This window comes from Ailuropoda melanoleuca, unplaced genomic scaffold, assembly GCF_002007445.2.
Source record: "Ailuropoda melanoleuca isolate Jingjing unplaced genomic scaffold, ASM200744v2 unplaced-scaffold9196, whole genome shotgun sequence".
In the NCBI taxonomy this organism is placed as follows: domain Eukaryota; kingdom Metazoa; phylum Chordata; class Mammalia; order Carnivora; family Ursidae; genus Ailuropoda; species Ailuropoda melanoleuca.
This window is the reverse complement of record NW_023254654.1, coordinates 1-16804: the sequence shown is the minus strand read 5'-3', so window position 1 is coordinate 16804 and position 16804 is coordinate 1. Positions and strand designations below refer to the sequence as shown.

The following is a 16804-nucleotide window of genomic DNA, read 5'->3' as shown; positions in this document are numbered from 1 at the left end:
TTCTCCCTCTGCCCTTCACCCCACTCATGTTCTCTCTCTCTCTTGCTCTCAATAAATAAATAAAAACTTAAAAAAAACCCCACACACTTGGGTACTTTCAGTGGTGCTGGTTTTAAAATCCTGTGCTTGGCTATAAAAGCCTTATAAGCAAAGGTAATGAATAATAGTTAGGAAATTTTAATATCAGCATATCATCTGATACCTATTTCATTTTCCTGTTTTGTCTTTCTCAGAGAGCTTTCCCATCCTTTTGTTTTACTTAGGAAAATAGTAAAGAAGGAGAGTTTACAAGTCATATCTTTGATCACCCACTCTTGTTGACCCCTGCCCCCAACCTCCACCTTGAGCATGTCTGTGTCTTCTGGCTCCTCTCCTTTGCTTTTGCTTGGCTGCTTCGCTGATATATTTTAGATGTTATTTTAGGTTTTATTTTTATTTATTTTTAATATTTTATTTATTTATTTACCAGAGAGTGCGCACAAGCAGGCAGAGGGAGAAGCAGGCTCCTCACTGAGCAGGGAGCCTGATGTGTTTCTTGATCCAGGACCCTGGGATCATGACCTGAGCTGAAGGCAGACGCTTAGCCCCCTGAGCCACCCAGGCAGGCATCCTTCATTTAGGTTTTAGAAAGATTTTTCTGAACAAGACTTGGTTAGACACAGGGAGGCTGGGAGGTAGGAATTTGAGGTGGTGGGATATGGGGATGATGATTCCACATAAAACATGAATTATGTATTCATTCTTTTCCGTCATAATTTGTAAACGTTAACTACAGTGATTATGCAGATTCAAAGATGTTAATTTACTCCTCTGTCATCTTGAAGGGGGTATGCTCTAAAAAGCATTCATCTTTGTCTGACTTAGATATCTGTTTATTTGTATCTGATGCAGTAAATGTTTATTGACTCATTTTAAGAGTATATGTAGTAACTTCTGAGATGTTTTTCTCAAGAGAGAAATTTCCCACATATATATCTTGGAATAATTATAAAGAATTTCTAGGGGGATGTTAATTCCAGACACTGTATTAACTCTTACACTTTTACCTACCCAGGACCCCTCGTCCAGTCATTGTGGAGCCTATGGAGCAGTTTGATGATGAAGATGGCTTGCCGGAGAAGCTAATGCAGAAAACCCAACAATATCATAAGTAAGATTTTATTAATAAAGACATTTTAGATATGTGCTGTCAAGGATATTTATTATATCACATATGTTACCAAGCATTGTTGGATTATAAGGTGTTCTTTTCAGTCATATAATCTGGTTAAACGAATGGCCTGGTCTACATGGAATGTTATTCTTCTTTTGTATATGGGTAGAGTGTTAACTTAGAAAAGTTTACTTTTACTTTGGGCAACTAATCTTTGACAAAGCAGGAAAAAACATCCAGTGGAAAAAAGACTGTCTCTTCAATAAATGGTGCTGGGAAAATTGGACAGCTACATGGTGTCCAAGATCTACAAAGACACACCATACATGAAGATAAACTCCAAATGGATGAAAGACCTCGATGTGAGACAGGAATCCATCAAAATCCTAGAGGAGAATATAGGCAGCAACCTCTTTGATATCGGCCACAGCAACTTTTTTCATGACACATCTCCAAAGGCAAGAGAAAGAAAAGAAAAAACGAACTTGTGGGACTTCTTCAAGATAAAAAGCTTCTGCACAGCCAAGGAAACAGTCCAAAAAACTAAGAGGCAGCCCACGGAATGGGAGAAGATATTTTGCAAATGACACTACAGATAAAAGACTGGTGTCCAAGATCTACAAAGAACTTCTCAAACTCAATACCTGAGAAACAAATAATCAAATCAAAAAATGGGCAGAAGATATGAACAGACACTTTTCCAAGGAAGACATACAAATGGCTAACAGACACATGAAAAAATGTTCAAAATCATTAGCCATCAGGGAAATTCAAATCAAAACCACATTGATACCACCTTATGCCAGTTAGAATGGCAAAAATTGACAAGGCAGGAAACAACAAATGTTGGAGAGGATTTGGAGAAAGGGGACCCCTCTTACGCTGTTGGTGGGAATGCAAGTTGGTACAGCCACTCTGGAAAACAGTGCGGAGGTCCCTTAAAAAATTAAAAATTGAGCTACCCTATGACCCAGGAATTGCACTACTGGGTATTTACCCCAAAGATACAGACGTAGTAAAGAGAAGGGCCATATGCACCCCAATGTTCATAGCAGCATTGTCCACAATAGCTAAGTTGTGGAAGGAGCCGAGAAGCCCTTCAACAGATGACTGAATTAAGATGTGGTCCATATATACAATGGAATATTACTCAGCCATCAGAGAGAACGATTACCCAACATTTGCAGCAACATGGGACTGGAGGAGATAATACTAAGTGAAATAAGTCAAGCAGAGAAAGACAATTATATGGTTTCACTCATTTATGGAACATAAGAAATAGGAAGATTGGTAGGAGAAGGAAGGGAAGAACGAAGGGGGTAAACAGAAAGGGGAATGAACCATGAGAGACTATGGACTTTGGGAGACAAACTGAGGGCTTCAGAGGGGAGGGGGGTGGGGGATTGGGGTAGGCCAGTGATGGCTATTAAGGGGGGCACATACTGCATGGTGCACTGGGTGTTATACGCAAATAATGAATCATGGAACATTACATCAAAAACTAAGGATATAATGTATGGTGACTAACATAACATAATAAAAAATTATTATAAAAAAAGTTTGGTAAAAAAAAGAAAAAAGAAAAGTCTACTTTTATAACTGGGACAGTATGGGTATGTAGATGGAGACTATAAGTAATTATGTTAGAGAAACAATGTAATCTAGATACCGTGAATATTTCTTTAATTACTATGTTTTAGGTGTACTAAAGTTAAAAGGAGAATTTTGTTGGGGGTAAAGCAGGGGAGATCCTGGTTATTTTGGGTAAGCCGAGGGGGTAAGCACTCTTCTTAATGGTAAAAAAGAAAAGTAGCCTATTTTTAGAATCTGTATTATTACCAGTTGCTTTTTGCTCAGCGTTCTAGAAATATTTTTACATAAATTGCCTATATGAATAGAATATATTGTTTTTATCCAGTCGTTCATTATAATAAATAAAACTAAAATATTTGCATGCATGAATTCCACAAATACTAGAGTGCTTTTGTGTTAGGCACTGTTCCATGTGCTGTCAGTTCCATTTTGAACTGTTTTTGCCTTCCTGGTGCTTACATTTCTGGTGGTAGAGTTATACAAGAAATAGGGAACCAAAAACTGTAAAACATATTAAATTGTGAGAATTACTATTTAAAAAACTCACTAACGTAAGGTGTAAAGACTTAGATCAAAGTGTATGCATGTTTAAAGTTGATTAATACTGGCAAATGGTTTTCCAGAAATATACCAATTTACACCCCTTGGTGTATATATAAAGGTGTTTTTCTTCATCGTGACGAAAAGATGGATGTATGATTTTAAGATTTGAGAGCCGATGTTCAAAATGATATTTTATGCATGTTAGTTTAATTAGTGTTCTTTTAGTGCAGTTGAATGTTTTTCTTTTATTGATTGAAATGAGAAATATGAATGCTTTGTTATATGCCTGGTGCAGGAGATATATCGGTAAACAAAATAGGCCAGAAATTCATGCTATATGTGAGAGTGGTAAGGAGGATAAACAATAAAATTAGTAAAACAAGTACGGCAGAAAGACGGGAGAGTGGGTGCTGTGGAGCAGAGTAGGTGCTGCTTTGTGCAGGTGGTTGGGGAAGCCTACTGGAGATGGTGACATTTGATTAACATCTTGAAGGAGTGGGGAGAAGTGGTAGCTAGGATCAGAAGTGGGATGGAATAGAAAGAATAATGATCTCAGCAGAGGAAATAGTAAGTATAATGGCCTTGTGGGGGAGGACTCTGGCAAGTTCTAGGAACGGTAGAGAGGCCAGTTTAGCTGAAGCATAGTGAGGAAGGAGGGGAAATAGTAGGGAGGAGGTAGAGATAGGACCTTGGGAGGAGTGCAGAAAGGAAGGAGCCAGACAGTAGTGACTTAATCCTAAATTTAATAGTAGCGTTTTTGATTACTGTTTTAAGAAGAGATTTGTAAAGAACCAAGGGTGGAAACGGGGGTGGGGGGAATGGTAAAGTAGGAACCTGCTGAAATGGAGGTCACAGTGGTGATGGGGAGAAGTGGCCAGATTCTCGCTATAGTTTGAAAATAGACTTTGGATTTTGCTGATGGATATGGGAGAAAGAGAGTTAAAAGCATGATTACATGGTTTTTGGCAGAAGTAATTGGAAATATGGAAATTGCTAATGATTGATCTGGAGAATATTGGAGGAGCAGTTTTGGGGGAGGAAGTTCAGGAACCTTGTTTTGGACATGTTAGGTTTGAGATGGTTTCCAACACCCAAGTGGAGATGTCAAGTAAGTAGTTGGATTTGCATCTGGAATTTAGATGAGTTTTCTGAGCTACAGTTACCACATGTGATAGATAACTATGTCAAAGGATTGAGCCCTGGAATACTCCAGTATATAGAGGTTGGGAAGCATAGGAGGAGTTAGCAAAGACAAAAGCCAGGAGCAGTCATTTTGCTATAGGGGGATCAACTGCAGTGTCCTGGAAGCAAGGGAAGAAAGTATTTTAGGGTAGAAGGGATCAGTTATATAATCAGTTGTAATTCAGAACCATTTTAATTTCTCATACAACACTTTCAGAGACTGAACTATGATTTCCTAGTCACTTGACTTTGGTTATAGTTCACCATTACAAATTTGAACTAGAGCATCCTTTTGGATTCACGAATTAGAGAACTGGAACTATAAGGGTGTTACAAAAAGTGGAATTTATATGCATTTAGGAATATTTATTTATATAATGATTTAATTACCCAGCAAACCTTACAAGATCTCATTATTTTTCTAGTTTTGCTGCTAAAGAGTTATGCTCAGAAGGGAATGTTCACAAAGCCTAAGCACCATGATTCAAATTTAGTTCTAACTCCTGAACTCCATTTTGTTTCTGTGGTGTTTTTTCCTTGGAGAAAATGAAGATTTTTTAATATTTGTGATTATAGTCAAAGTCTGATTTAGGAACTACTGACTAATAAATAATTCTTTCAGAAAAATTAGTAGGTGGTTGATTCCCCCCCCCATTCCTTTCTCTTTTCCAGTCAGTATTTTAAAAAGAAAAAGTCCAAATCTGATATTTAGATATAGAATACCAGATCATGGTTACCTTTGATTTTCCTTATGTGCCTCTGAAAATCTTTAAAGCTGTTTCCTGTTACTACATCTTTTCTTCTGTGACAGCCTCCCCTTTTATCTCCCAGATTTGTCTCACCTACACATCTTCCCCTCCCCACCCTCAAGTAAAAGTTAAAATTTAGGATTGCAAGGCATCTATACTTTCATTGGTGGCGTAGGCATTATGTTTTTACTAATATTTTTAATAGAAACTATGATAGGCAAGAATAATTGAAAAATTTCTTTGAATTTCAGGTACAATCATAGATCCTTATTTTTTTAAAAAAATTTTGGTCATTTGTTTGCTGATCTTTTATTCATTTAAGAAATAAATGTTAAATGTATGTAATGTATCAGATACTGTGCTAGGTTCTTGAGGTACAATAATTAACAGACATTTATAAGTGAGGCCTTTATTTTTTGGCATAGCCAGTTAACCTAGCACATAGCACTCAGTAAACTATCTGCTTTTATTACTATCCCTAAAAGTTACTACTTTTAGGAAAAAAATTGGTTCTAGACAATTAATTTAGACAATTAATATTTGATTCTAGACAATTAATATTTGATTCATGTGTTGCAGATTGCCTTATGTAAAATTGTTTGTTGAGTGAAAACCAGAAAGGCCTTACTGAAAGTGATGATTAGGGGAGTGCCACTTGTAGTATCAGATTGCTTATGTTCGAGTCTTGGTTCTGTTCTTACTAACTGATATCCTTGGGCAGTTTCTTAAACTTAGGGTTGTTAAAACATGTATTACAGTATTGCCATGAGGTAAATCATGTAGAGTGCTTACTTGCCTGACACAGTGCTGTGAGTATTGTAACTGCTTAGTAAATGGTAGTCCTTATAATTCTTACCTGTTGTTTTGACTTTTAAAACATACCTTTCTTCATGTTTTCAAATGTAAACTTAGGGAAAGAGAACAGCCGCCACGTTTTGCTCAACCTGGGACATTTGAATTTGAGTATGCATCTCGATGGAAGGCTCTTGACGAAATGGAAAAGCAGCAGCGTGAGCAGGTTGATAGAAACATCAGAGAAGCCAAAGAGAAACTGGAAGCAGAAATGGAAGCAGCTAGGCACGAACATCAGTTAATGTTAATGAGGCAAGGTAAAAATGGGTTTTCATATAGATATGGTATGATTTTTTTTTTTCTTAAGGCTGGTTTATATTTCCCAGTGATACCTATTATTATTTAAGGTGCCAGTTAGGAGTTTTGAGATAGTTGGAACTCTCACTGTGTTAGGAACAAAAATCTCCCTTTTCCAAGAGAACTTCCTTAAAAAAAAATAAAAAGCAAAAATACCTTATTAAAATAAGTTTTTGGGTGCCTGGGTTGCTCAGTTGGTTAAGTGTCTGACTCTTGATCTCAACTCAGGTCTTGATCTCAGGGTTGTGAGTTCAAGCCCCGCGTTGAAAAGACAAAAAGGGCTCCTGGGCCACTCAGTCAGTTAAGCATCTGCCTTTGGTCAGGTAATGATCCCAGAATCCTGGGATCAAGTCCTGCATTGGGCTCCCTGCTCAGCAGGGAGACTGCTTCTCCCCTCCCTCTGCCTGCTGCACCCCCTCATTGTGCCTGCTCTGTCTCTCTGTCAAATAAATAAAATCTTAAAAAAAAAAAGTTTTACCTACATACATAGTATTGTTGAAGGTTATTAAGTTTGTTAAATTTTGCCTGTAACAAATACTTGATTCTGCTGGCAAAAAGAGAAACACAGTGGATAATTCTTGGTGTGTAGATTTGGCATAAAGTCACATACCAAATTTTGTTTTGGCGTGTACCTGACACTAATATAACATTGTATGTTAACTAACTGGAATTAAAACAAAAACTTTTAAAAAAAGATTTTATTGGAAAAAATTATGAAAAATGCTGGCTATTTAAGATTGTACTGTGTGTCAAAAGATTACAGATGGATATTCTTTGGCGGGGTGAAAAAGATTCATGTGTGCTGAGAGATATGGGGATTCATGAAGATTGAATTCTTTGTGGTTGGCAAGAATATTTTAAATGTTTTAGACAGAGCTAACGGAACTTTTAAGAGCAGTCCTAATGGGTGATCATTTATTCTCATAATCACTGGTCAAATACCTAACATGAGAAGCTGCTTAAATATATCTAGAAGCTCATTTCTCCCCTGTTCTCTTGTTGGGTTTCTTTTTATGCCTATCTTTCTTTATTGTTTCTCTCTTCCCTTTTCTGTTCTTTAATTCTCTAAATGATTTCTTCTGGTTATTCCTTTCACTCATTTTTTCAACTAGCCAAAATAGTTTTATATTTCTTAAAATAAGCATTTGATTGCTTTTTATTTTACTGTTAATTTTTTTCTTCTTTTTTTAATGTAGCGTTTCAGTAAACATTTACCTACCTTCTCTTGGCTACCCTCAGAGATCAAGGCACCAGGATGCTAACCTAGATTTCTTCAGTAGCCGCCTTACTGGATTGTTATTTAATCCTGGTCTCCTCTAAACTATATTTTATACTAGAGCCAGTATTTCTTTAAAAGGTGAAAAATACGATCATCATTCATCTTTAAATCCTTTTGATAGATTCTTGGTTCCTTAAAGTCTGGGTTGGTTTGTTTATTTTTTCCTGTTCAGTAAATGTTGAACATTTATGATCAAGTCACTAAATAATTGTGCTGAAACTAAGTTAAAAAAACAAAATCCAGCTCAGCAACTATAGAAACTAGTCAGACATTTCTGGTTTCATTTGAACGCTAAACTTAGCAGTTCTGTAAGTTCACTCTTCTAAGAAAATTGAACTCATTTATATTACATAATATATTTAAAGATAAACTAAGTCTCCTATCTAGCAGAACATTTTAAATTGTTTTATAAGATAAGGTACAGAATCATTGGCTGCTTAGAGATGGAAGAGAGATTTCAAGGTTATCTAGTCTGGTGGTTTTGTGGTCTTAAAATCTGGTTGCATATAAGAATCAACTCGGAAATTTTTAAAAATTTGATTTCCTGGGCCCCATGATTACTCTAGTACCTCTGTCCAGTAAGAATTGTTTTCCGCTCATAGCCTTCTGGGTACTTTGCTGCTATCTACAGTCATGCCGTAGTTAGGACATAACATTGATTAAATATGGAAGCATTTGTACTACAAGATATTTGTTGCTGATGATGACAAACAATATTGTAACAGTCATTACTTCACATATTTTTTAATGTCAGTTGTAGAAGACACTGAGGTATCTGAGAACATAGTGATGACAAAGAACCAACGTTTTCTTTTGGCCTCATAAAGCTCTTCTGAGCTCTTAGAAGCTTTACCTCATCCCTAAGGCTTGACTTTTGAAGCAGAGTAATTTTGCAAAGTTACTTCCCATGAGCTTTTTTTTTCCATTGCTTTTTGTGTGTTTGTTTATAACTCCTGTTAACAATATTTTGGTTTATAATATTAGAAAGGCACATTGTTTAGTGTAGCCTACTCCTTCTGGGTTTACTTCTGCTGAAGTACATCTTGTATTTATTTCGGCAAAGGTCTGAAGGTGATAAATTTGTTTTAGTGTTTGTGCAATTTTTTTTTTTAATTTACAATTTTCTTTTGTTCTTCAATTTTTTATTTCATACAGCATTTCTAAGGGTCTTTTCAGGTCGAGGAGGGACTTTAGGTAACCTTTGTTCTGAGGCTGTGCAGAAACAGAAGCAGCTCTTTAGTTGACCTATCATGGAAATAGAAAACTCATAGAGTACAGAAAAAGTGTCTCCTTCCCTGCCCCACCTTCTGCTTTCTTGTAGGAATCACAGTTTCTTCTGTATTATAACAGTTATTTTTGTATATCCCTTAATGAAAAGAAAACTTGAATATGTCAGTAGATATGTATGTGTATTTATTTATAACCAAAAAATCCCCTATTTATTTTTTTCTGTACCTTGCTATTTTACTTTCTACAGAAGATCTGCCTCAGTTTTTAAATGGCTGCATGATACTCTGTTAAATGGATATAATTAGTTTAGCTCCTCTGTTGATTGATATCTAGTTCTTTTTCCGGTTAGTAAAAGCAATGCTTCAACGAATATTTATGTATATACCTTAACAAAATTTTGTGAATCTTAATTCTTCCTGGATACACCAATATGTTTTAATAATTATACTTTTGTACTTTGCTGATGTTTATTTAATCCTTTCTAGATCCAAATTCCATCATACTGTTACAGGTTATTTTTTTCCTTCTCTCTCTATTTTTGATCATCAGCATGGGAGGCAGTTCCTGAATTTTTTTCATGGTTATTTTTGTATTATCTTTGTTCCTATAGTTATAAACTTTCAAGAGGTGAGATTTAACTCTACCGTGCATTTTGTTATTACTCTTTCCTCTTCCACCACTGGAATTTTATGATTATATTATCACTGTTTATGTATGCCTTCGTACTGATAAATCGAGTAGTGGAAGTAAATTGCCTTTAAATATCTTTTGATCCTGATTACTGAAGGGGAAAAAAACCCCCAGGAAGTAGGCATAATTTATTCTTCCATCATTCTCTTTTCCTCTCAACTTTAATTTTGCACCTGATTTGTCTACATTTATGACATTAACTTTTTTCTTTGTTAGTATAAAAGCTGATTTTGTTTATTTTTCTGGTGTTGCAGAACATTGAAGTTTTACTCTCTTAGTAGTTTTCAATTATATAATACAGTGTTATCAACTATTGTCACTACATTTTATGTTGACTCCTTAGGTCGTATTATTATAGGTGAGAGTTTTTACCCTTTTACCAACCTCTCTCTATATTCCCCACTTCCCAGTCCCTGACAGCCACTTTCTACTTCCTTGTTTCTGAGTTTTGAGTTTTTTAGATTCCACATATATTTCTGTGTAGTATTTGTCTGTCTTTGGCATATTTCACTGAACTTTAATGCCCTCAGGGTTCATCCATGTTCTTGGAAATGTAGGGTTTCGTTTTCTTGTGGCTGAATAAAATTCTATTGTGTGTGTGTGTCTGTATATTATGTGTATGAGTGTGTATATATATATGTATGTTGTACATATCCATATATATGTACGTATACATACCCCATCTTTATCCATTCACTCACTGATGGACACTTAAGTTGTTTCCGTACTTCACTGTTGTGGATAATCCTGGAATGAGCATGGATAATCCTGGTGTGAATCCTGGAGTGAGCATATTTAATATTATGTTTTCATTTCATATTGTTCTTTAATGATAATCCTCACATGTTTAAATGTTAACCCTATTTTAAATAGATGAGTCATGACTTTTCTGTTCGTTTGATTTATGTTTATCCTCATGATTTAAGGAAGGGTTCATAAAAGCATTACTTGCATTCTTGTGTCTTCTAAAATATTATCTGTGATCCTTATATTTTAAACTGGTGCTTGAAATTCTTGCATCCTTTTCTCGCTTCTTAAGTACTTGATAGATATTTCATTGTCTTCTAGCATTGAATGTTTCTGTGGGGAAGTCTGAGGTAAGCCTGACTTGATCTGGATTCTTCTTAAGTCAAATCCAGTAACTTAAACAGGATGTGTGTCCCCACCCTGCCCCGCGCCCCAAACAGTTTGTTAAGATAAATTTTTTTTTTCTTTTTAAGTAAGCTCCACACCCAAAATGGAGCCCAATACAGGGCCTGAACTCACAACCCCAAGATCAAGACTTGAGCCAAGATCAGGAGTCAGATGCTTAACCGACTGAGCCACCCAGCCACCCCTTGTTAAGAGAAATTTTAAACATAATGTTGAAGGAATTTTAAGGTGTTCACTACTTAGATTCCGTTACTAATATTTTACTGTACTTTATTATATTTTTCCATCTTTTCATTCTTGTGTTTCAGATATGTTTCAGCTTTTCTTTGGGACTAAATATACCCTTAAAATCTGTAGATTCAGTGCTTTTATTTGTGGAAAATAGACTGTTAGATCAGAGAGTATACATTCAGTTTTCATGACTTGAAGGATATTAAATTGAGAAAACACAGTCCAGATCAAACTTTAAATTTGTCTGTATTCCCCTTTATTCCCTTATATTCACATATATTTGTGTTATATTGAAATTATAGATATAATTTTATGTTCTTTGTCATTAAATTTGGAAAGCATTTTCAAATGTTTTTTGGTCTAGTAATAAGTAGTGCTGCAGCTGATGTCTTTATACGCATGGGTGGATGCCTTTGGATTGTTTTTTAAAGAAAAATCCCTGTGACTGTGATTTACTGGATCAAAGGTTGAAAACACTCCAGTTGTGTGTGTGTGTGTGTGTGTGTATATATATATTTTTTTGTAATTTATTCCCCCAGAAGGATATTACTATGGCAGTGTATGAATATTAAGCTTTGTTGAAATTTCAGGAACTTCGGATATTAGCAACTTAAATAATTTAGTAAATGTAAAATGGTAGTTTTGCTTTAAGTTGATGGTGCTCTTACTTAAATTGGATTATGTGTTTATCTGATAACTCTATTGTTGGATTCTTTGAGCTAATTATTATGCCCATGTTAACAGATAAGGAAGTACTATCTGAGAGGTTAAAGAAGTTTTCTCAACTGGCACAGCTTAAAGGGAGAAAATCTAGTTGTCAGAAAATAAATGTTTGTGTTTTTTTCTTCTTTTTTGTGGAAGAAAATGTAATGCATATTTTTACATTACTATGTATGATAATTTGTCCCTGATTTAAGAGCAGCTGATCTGTAAAACCATGACAAAATTTGTACAGGATATACTGAATAGACTTTCTTGGGTAATTAATGATTGTAGTACACTTTCCATATTTTGGCTTATGGAAGCATTTCCCCTCAGGAATATAAATAGATTGTATATTTTTAGTGTCTACTAGGTTTTTCCGGCTAAGGCAATTATCTGATTGTTATATGGTTCTCAATTTTCGTATAGTGGAGTAAACTAGGGTGCTTCAAAAAAATACTGATGTCTCCACCCCAAGAGATTTTGATTTAATTGATCTGGTTAAAAGGTACTTAAGTGTTCTAATGAGCAATTAAGGTTGACAGCTAATGGTCTCCATGTTTGAAATCATTGTAGTTTTTGATGGTTTTTAAGGTAGCTGACTGGTTTTAGGGATTTTGTTGGAATTCCCTGATCACTACCTTACCCTAGCTGGATGGTTATAATACATTTATAATCTGTCTGAATCTTTTTTCTTTGACATAAGTAATACATAATTCAGTCTTTTCAGTCACTAAAATGGGGAAGATAATATTTACTTTGTTAGGGTTATATTATTAGGGTTATTGGCACATAGAGTAACTGTGTTAGTATTTTGTTATATAAGTTCTTGATATAGTGATTTATTAAGAAATGTTCAATTGAGGTGATTTATATCCACATTAGAAATTTCAGATAATGTGATAAGAGAAGGGGGAAGTAGAAGAACCAATAATTGTGCCATCCAGGGTATTTTAATATTTTTTAATCCATACCTATATGCACATATAATTTGATAAGATATTAAAAAGATTTTTAGTACTTGGGCAAAACAAATTTACTTTTTCTAATCTTATACTACTCTGGAACCTCCCTGTTCTTGATGATGGGGCAAGGATTGGTGACTGTGGGAATGCTCATCTTGTTTAAAATAATCTTGTTAGTATCAGAATTCACCCCTTTCCCCCCTACAAGAATTCTCTCTTTGCCTTTTTCGTAAGAAGTTGACTTTGTGTGGGAGGAATCTTAAGCTAATTGTACTGGGAGGAATATTGTTTGGAAGTTAAACAGTATCCTATTATTCTTAATATTTGTTCTGGTTCTTATGTGCTCTCTGCTCATGTCTCCCAAGGCATATTTTTGGGCTTTACATTTGTGGCTGAAAAAATTCCTGATTTGAAAGAATGTATATGAAAATGTAGCTACCATTTATTTTGTTTTTAATATGTTCCAGGCCTTACGTTAAAACAGTTGCTACCCGTTTTAATTTCTTAACATGAGGATAAATTTTATTATTCTTTTCATACATACAAAGAAACGGGTCCAGAAAAGATACTAATTTGATTAATTACACAGCTTATAATCTTTCATTATAAAATGATATAATAGACAAAGAGGCTGGGTGCATGAGTATGAATAAGTTACTAAATATATTGCCAGCAATAGAGAATCTTTATAGATTTAAAAAATACAGAAAGGGAAGGTAAAAATATTAATGTGCAATCAATATTTTATAGATCTCATGAGGCGTCAAGAAGAACTCAGACGCTTGGAAGAACTCAGAAACCAAGAGTTACAAAAACGGAAGCAAATACAACTGAGGTAAGAGAACATCTTTGTAATATATACGTGAATTATACATAGTTTTCATTGTGTTTTTAATAAAATTCCCTACTGCCTATTATAAACAAGTTGTACAAGTTGAAAAATACAGGAGAAAATAATAAAATTGTCTTTTTTTTTTACTGTACTTTGGGAATTACTCTACAGATTAGCATAATTCTTTAGTATTATGATTTTTTTTTAAGCTGATTATGGACACTTTGATTGCATTCACAGAACTTAACATAAGGGTCTTAGGTATTACATGTAACTTGTAAGAAAGCACTGTGATTTACTGGATCATTTTTCTAGAGATGGACATATTTGAACTGTTCTTAGTTTTAATTTTCCCATGTGTGTAACATTACTGTGAATGCTTTTATACATCTTTGTGCTTCTGATAATTCGCTTAAAAAAGATTTGTGGAAGTGGAATACATGATAAGGGGGGGTATAGGTATTTAAAATCTCAGTATAAAATAGACAACTGTGATGGTCAACTTAAAATCTTCTAGGTTAAATAAGGACTTTGGGGAGTGGTTGATTCAAGATACATAAACAAAAATTAACGTTTTTCTTGAACTAACAATATTTAATTGTGAAATATAACGAGATAAATGTTACAAGTTGTTAAAAATCATAATTAGGAAATGTTATGAACAAAGCTATGGTAGATTAAAGCAAACAAATTTCTTTTTTTTATTTAAAAAAGTTTTTAAAATTAATTTTAGAGAGAGAAAAAGAGCAAGTGTGTGGTGGAGGGTCAGGGAGAGAAGGAATCTCAAGCAGGCTCCCCGCTGAGGGTGGAGCATGCCTTGGGGCTGAATCTCAGGATGCTGAGGTCATGACCTGAGCTAAAACTAGGAGCCTGATGCTTAACTAACTGCTCCACCCAGGTGCTCCAAAGTTTTGTTTTTTATTTTTTTAAGATTTTATTTATTCATTTGAGACAGAGCATGAGCAGGGAGAGAAGGAGAGGGAGAAGCAGACACCCGCTGAGCCAGGAGCCAGCTTAACCATCTGAGCCACCCAGGCATCCCTCAGAGTTTTGTTTTTTAAAGTGTTAAAAAGTAGGGGTGACTAGGTGGCGCAGTCCTTAAGCGTCTGCCTTAGGCTCAGGGTGTGATCCCGGCGTTCTGCGATCGAGCCCCACATCAGGCTCCTCTGCTATGAGCCTGCTTCTTCCTCTTCCACTCCCCCTGCTTGTGTTCCCTCTCTCGCTGGCTGTCTCTGTCAAATAAATAAATAAAATCTTTAAAAAAAAATAAAACAAAGTGTTATAAAAGTAGTAAGTGCTTGTGGTAGAAAGTAAGGTGCTCATGGGAAAGAAAAAAAAAGAAAGAAGGCAAAAAGCCTTGAATAAATTAAAGTGTCTTTATGGTCTGGAGATGGGTAGTATTCAGTATATTTTAATGTATTTTTTCTAATTTTGTACCTGCTTATATCAGTGTATATATGTTTCTGTCTTGTAACTACTCTGATTTTACTCTAAATTACTTACTCTCAAATTATGATATCTGGACAGACAGCGTCAGCATTCTCATTACAAGCTCTCACCTCCTGCAACTGGTCAGTCAGAAACTATAAGGGTGGAGCCCAGCACCTGTGCTTAATCTTCCAGGTGATTGGTATGCATCATAGAGTTTGAGAACCACTATTACATAAAATTCCGTGTATGATCTCCTTACACAAGGGACCTTTTCCCAATTTCTTTGTCATTGTTTCTTTCCTTTTTATGTAAGTATGTTAAAGTCTGTTTTACTTGTACAAAGAAAAGGAAACATTCTCTCCCAAATATAAAACTGACTCCATATTTCCCTTGTATTTATAGTTGACAGCTAGGCTTTTAGAATTAGTACTCTGCTCCTCACTTGCTGAAAGTAAATAATTTAACCAAACAATGTGGGAGAACCCCTAAGAGGGCATTAAAAAACCCATACAAATAAATGGCTAACTCAGTCAGTAGAGCATGCAACTAGATCTTGGGTTTGTCAGTTTGAGCCCCACATTGGTTGTAGAGATTACTTAAAAATAAAGTCCTTAAAAAACAAACAAATGAACATAATTGCGTTGCAAGTGAATAACATTAACACTCTGAAAGGGGATGCGGAAGAAAGTAAGGAACCTAAATAACTAGAAAACACTATCTTGACACTATAGGCCAATTACAAGAAAAGCAAGATATTTTGTAATCTAGTTAATGTGTTTCTCACAGGGATATGGGTTAGTAGTTCTGAAACTACTTTTTTTTTTTTTTTTTAAAGATTTTATTTATTTATTTAACAGACAGAGATAGAGACAGCCAGCGAGAGAGGGAACACAAGCAGGGGGAGTGGGAGAGGAAGAAGCAGGCTCATAGCAGAGGAGCCTGATGTGGGGCTCGATCCCATAACGCTGGGATCACGCCCTGAGCCGAAGGCAGACGCTTAACCTCTGTGCCACCCAGGCGCCCCTGAAACTACTTTTTGTATGTACTTTCCCCCCACTTTGATCAGGTCTTCAATGAAAAGAATATATACTTTTTTGAGTGAACAAATTAGTAAATATACATAATGAAATGCAGGTTTCTCGTTGGAGAAAGAAAAAAAAGAAAGGCTAAAACTAAAATGAATCCTGTGGTGTTGAATTGGAATTAAGGGTATCAGTAGAACTCAGTGGTATTTAAGTTAGAGAAGTATAGATGTGTGTATATATGTGGATTCACATACATACATAATTTCATAACTCCTGTCTACCTAGAAGCAGTGATGAGATATCTCAGTAACCATGAGCTCATATATAGGGCCCCAATTCTTGTTTCAAACACCATTCTCTAATAAAAGGAACCAGGGCTTTGTGGAGAAGTGGTTGCTTCCTGGACTAAAAAGTCCAGGATGAGCCTGGAATGTTGTGCCAAGAAATAAGAAGTTACAGGTGTACCTCTGATACCCTGTAGGTTCGGTACCAGACCACTGGAGTAAAGCAAATATAGCAATAAGGTGTATCAAATGAATTTTTTGGCTTCCCAGTGCATATAAAAGTTATATTTACACTATATTATAGTGTAACAAGTGTGCAAGAGCATTATGTCTAAAAAAATGTACAGATGTTAATGAAAAAACACTTATTGATAAAAAGTGCTAGCCATCATCTGAGCTTCCAGTGAGTGTGAGTTGTAATCTTTTTGTTGGTGGATGGTCTTCCCTTGATGTTGATGGCTGCTGACTGATCAGGGTGGTGGTTGCTGAAGTTGGGAAGGCTGTGGCAGTTTTTGACTCTCTTTCACAAACAGTTTCTCTGTAGCGTGCGATGCTGTTTGATAGCATTTTACCCACAGTAGAACTTTCAGAATAGGACTCCTCTCGAACCCTCC

The 16804-nt window shown here is 35.4% G+C and overlaps 1 protein-coding gene across 1 annotated transcript; it reads left to right on the top strand.

The window, feature by feature from the left end:
* The first annotated feature begins 996 nt into the window (after window positions 1-996).
* Window positions 997-13508, top strand: LOC117800935 (paraspeckle component 1-like). The gene is made up of 3 exons (XM_034653490.1): window positions 997-1150; window positions 6133-6329; window positions 13369-13508. Exons 1-3 carry the CDS (start codon window positions 1083-1085, stop codon window positions 13455-13457), a joined length of 354 nt encoding a protein of 117 aa, XP_034509381.1. The 5' UTR covers window positions 997-1082; the 3' UTR covers window positions 13458-13508.
* The last annotated feature ends 3296 nt before the right edge of the window (window positions 13509-16804 follow it).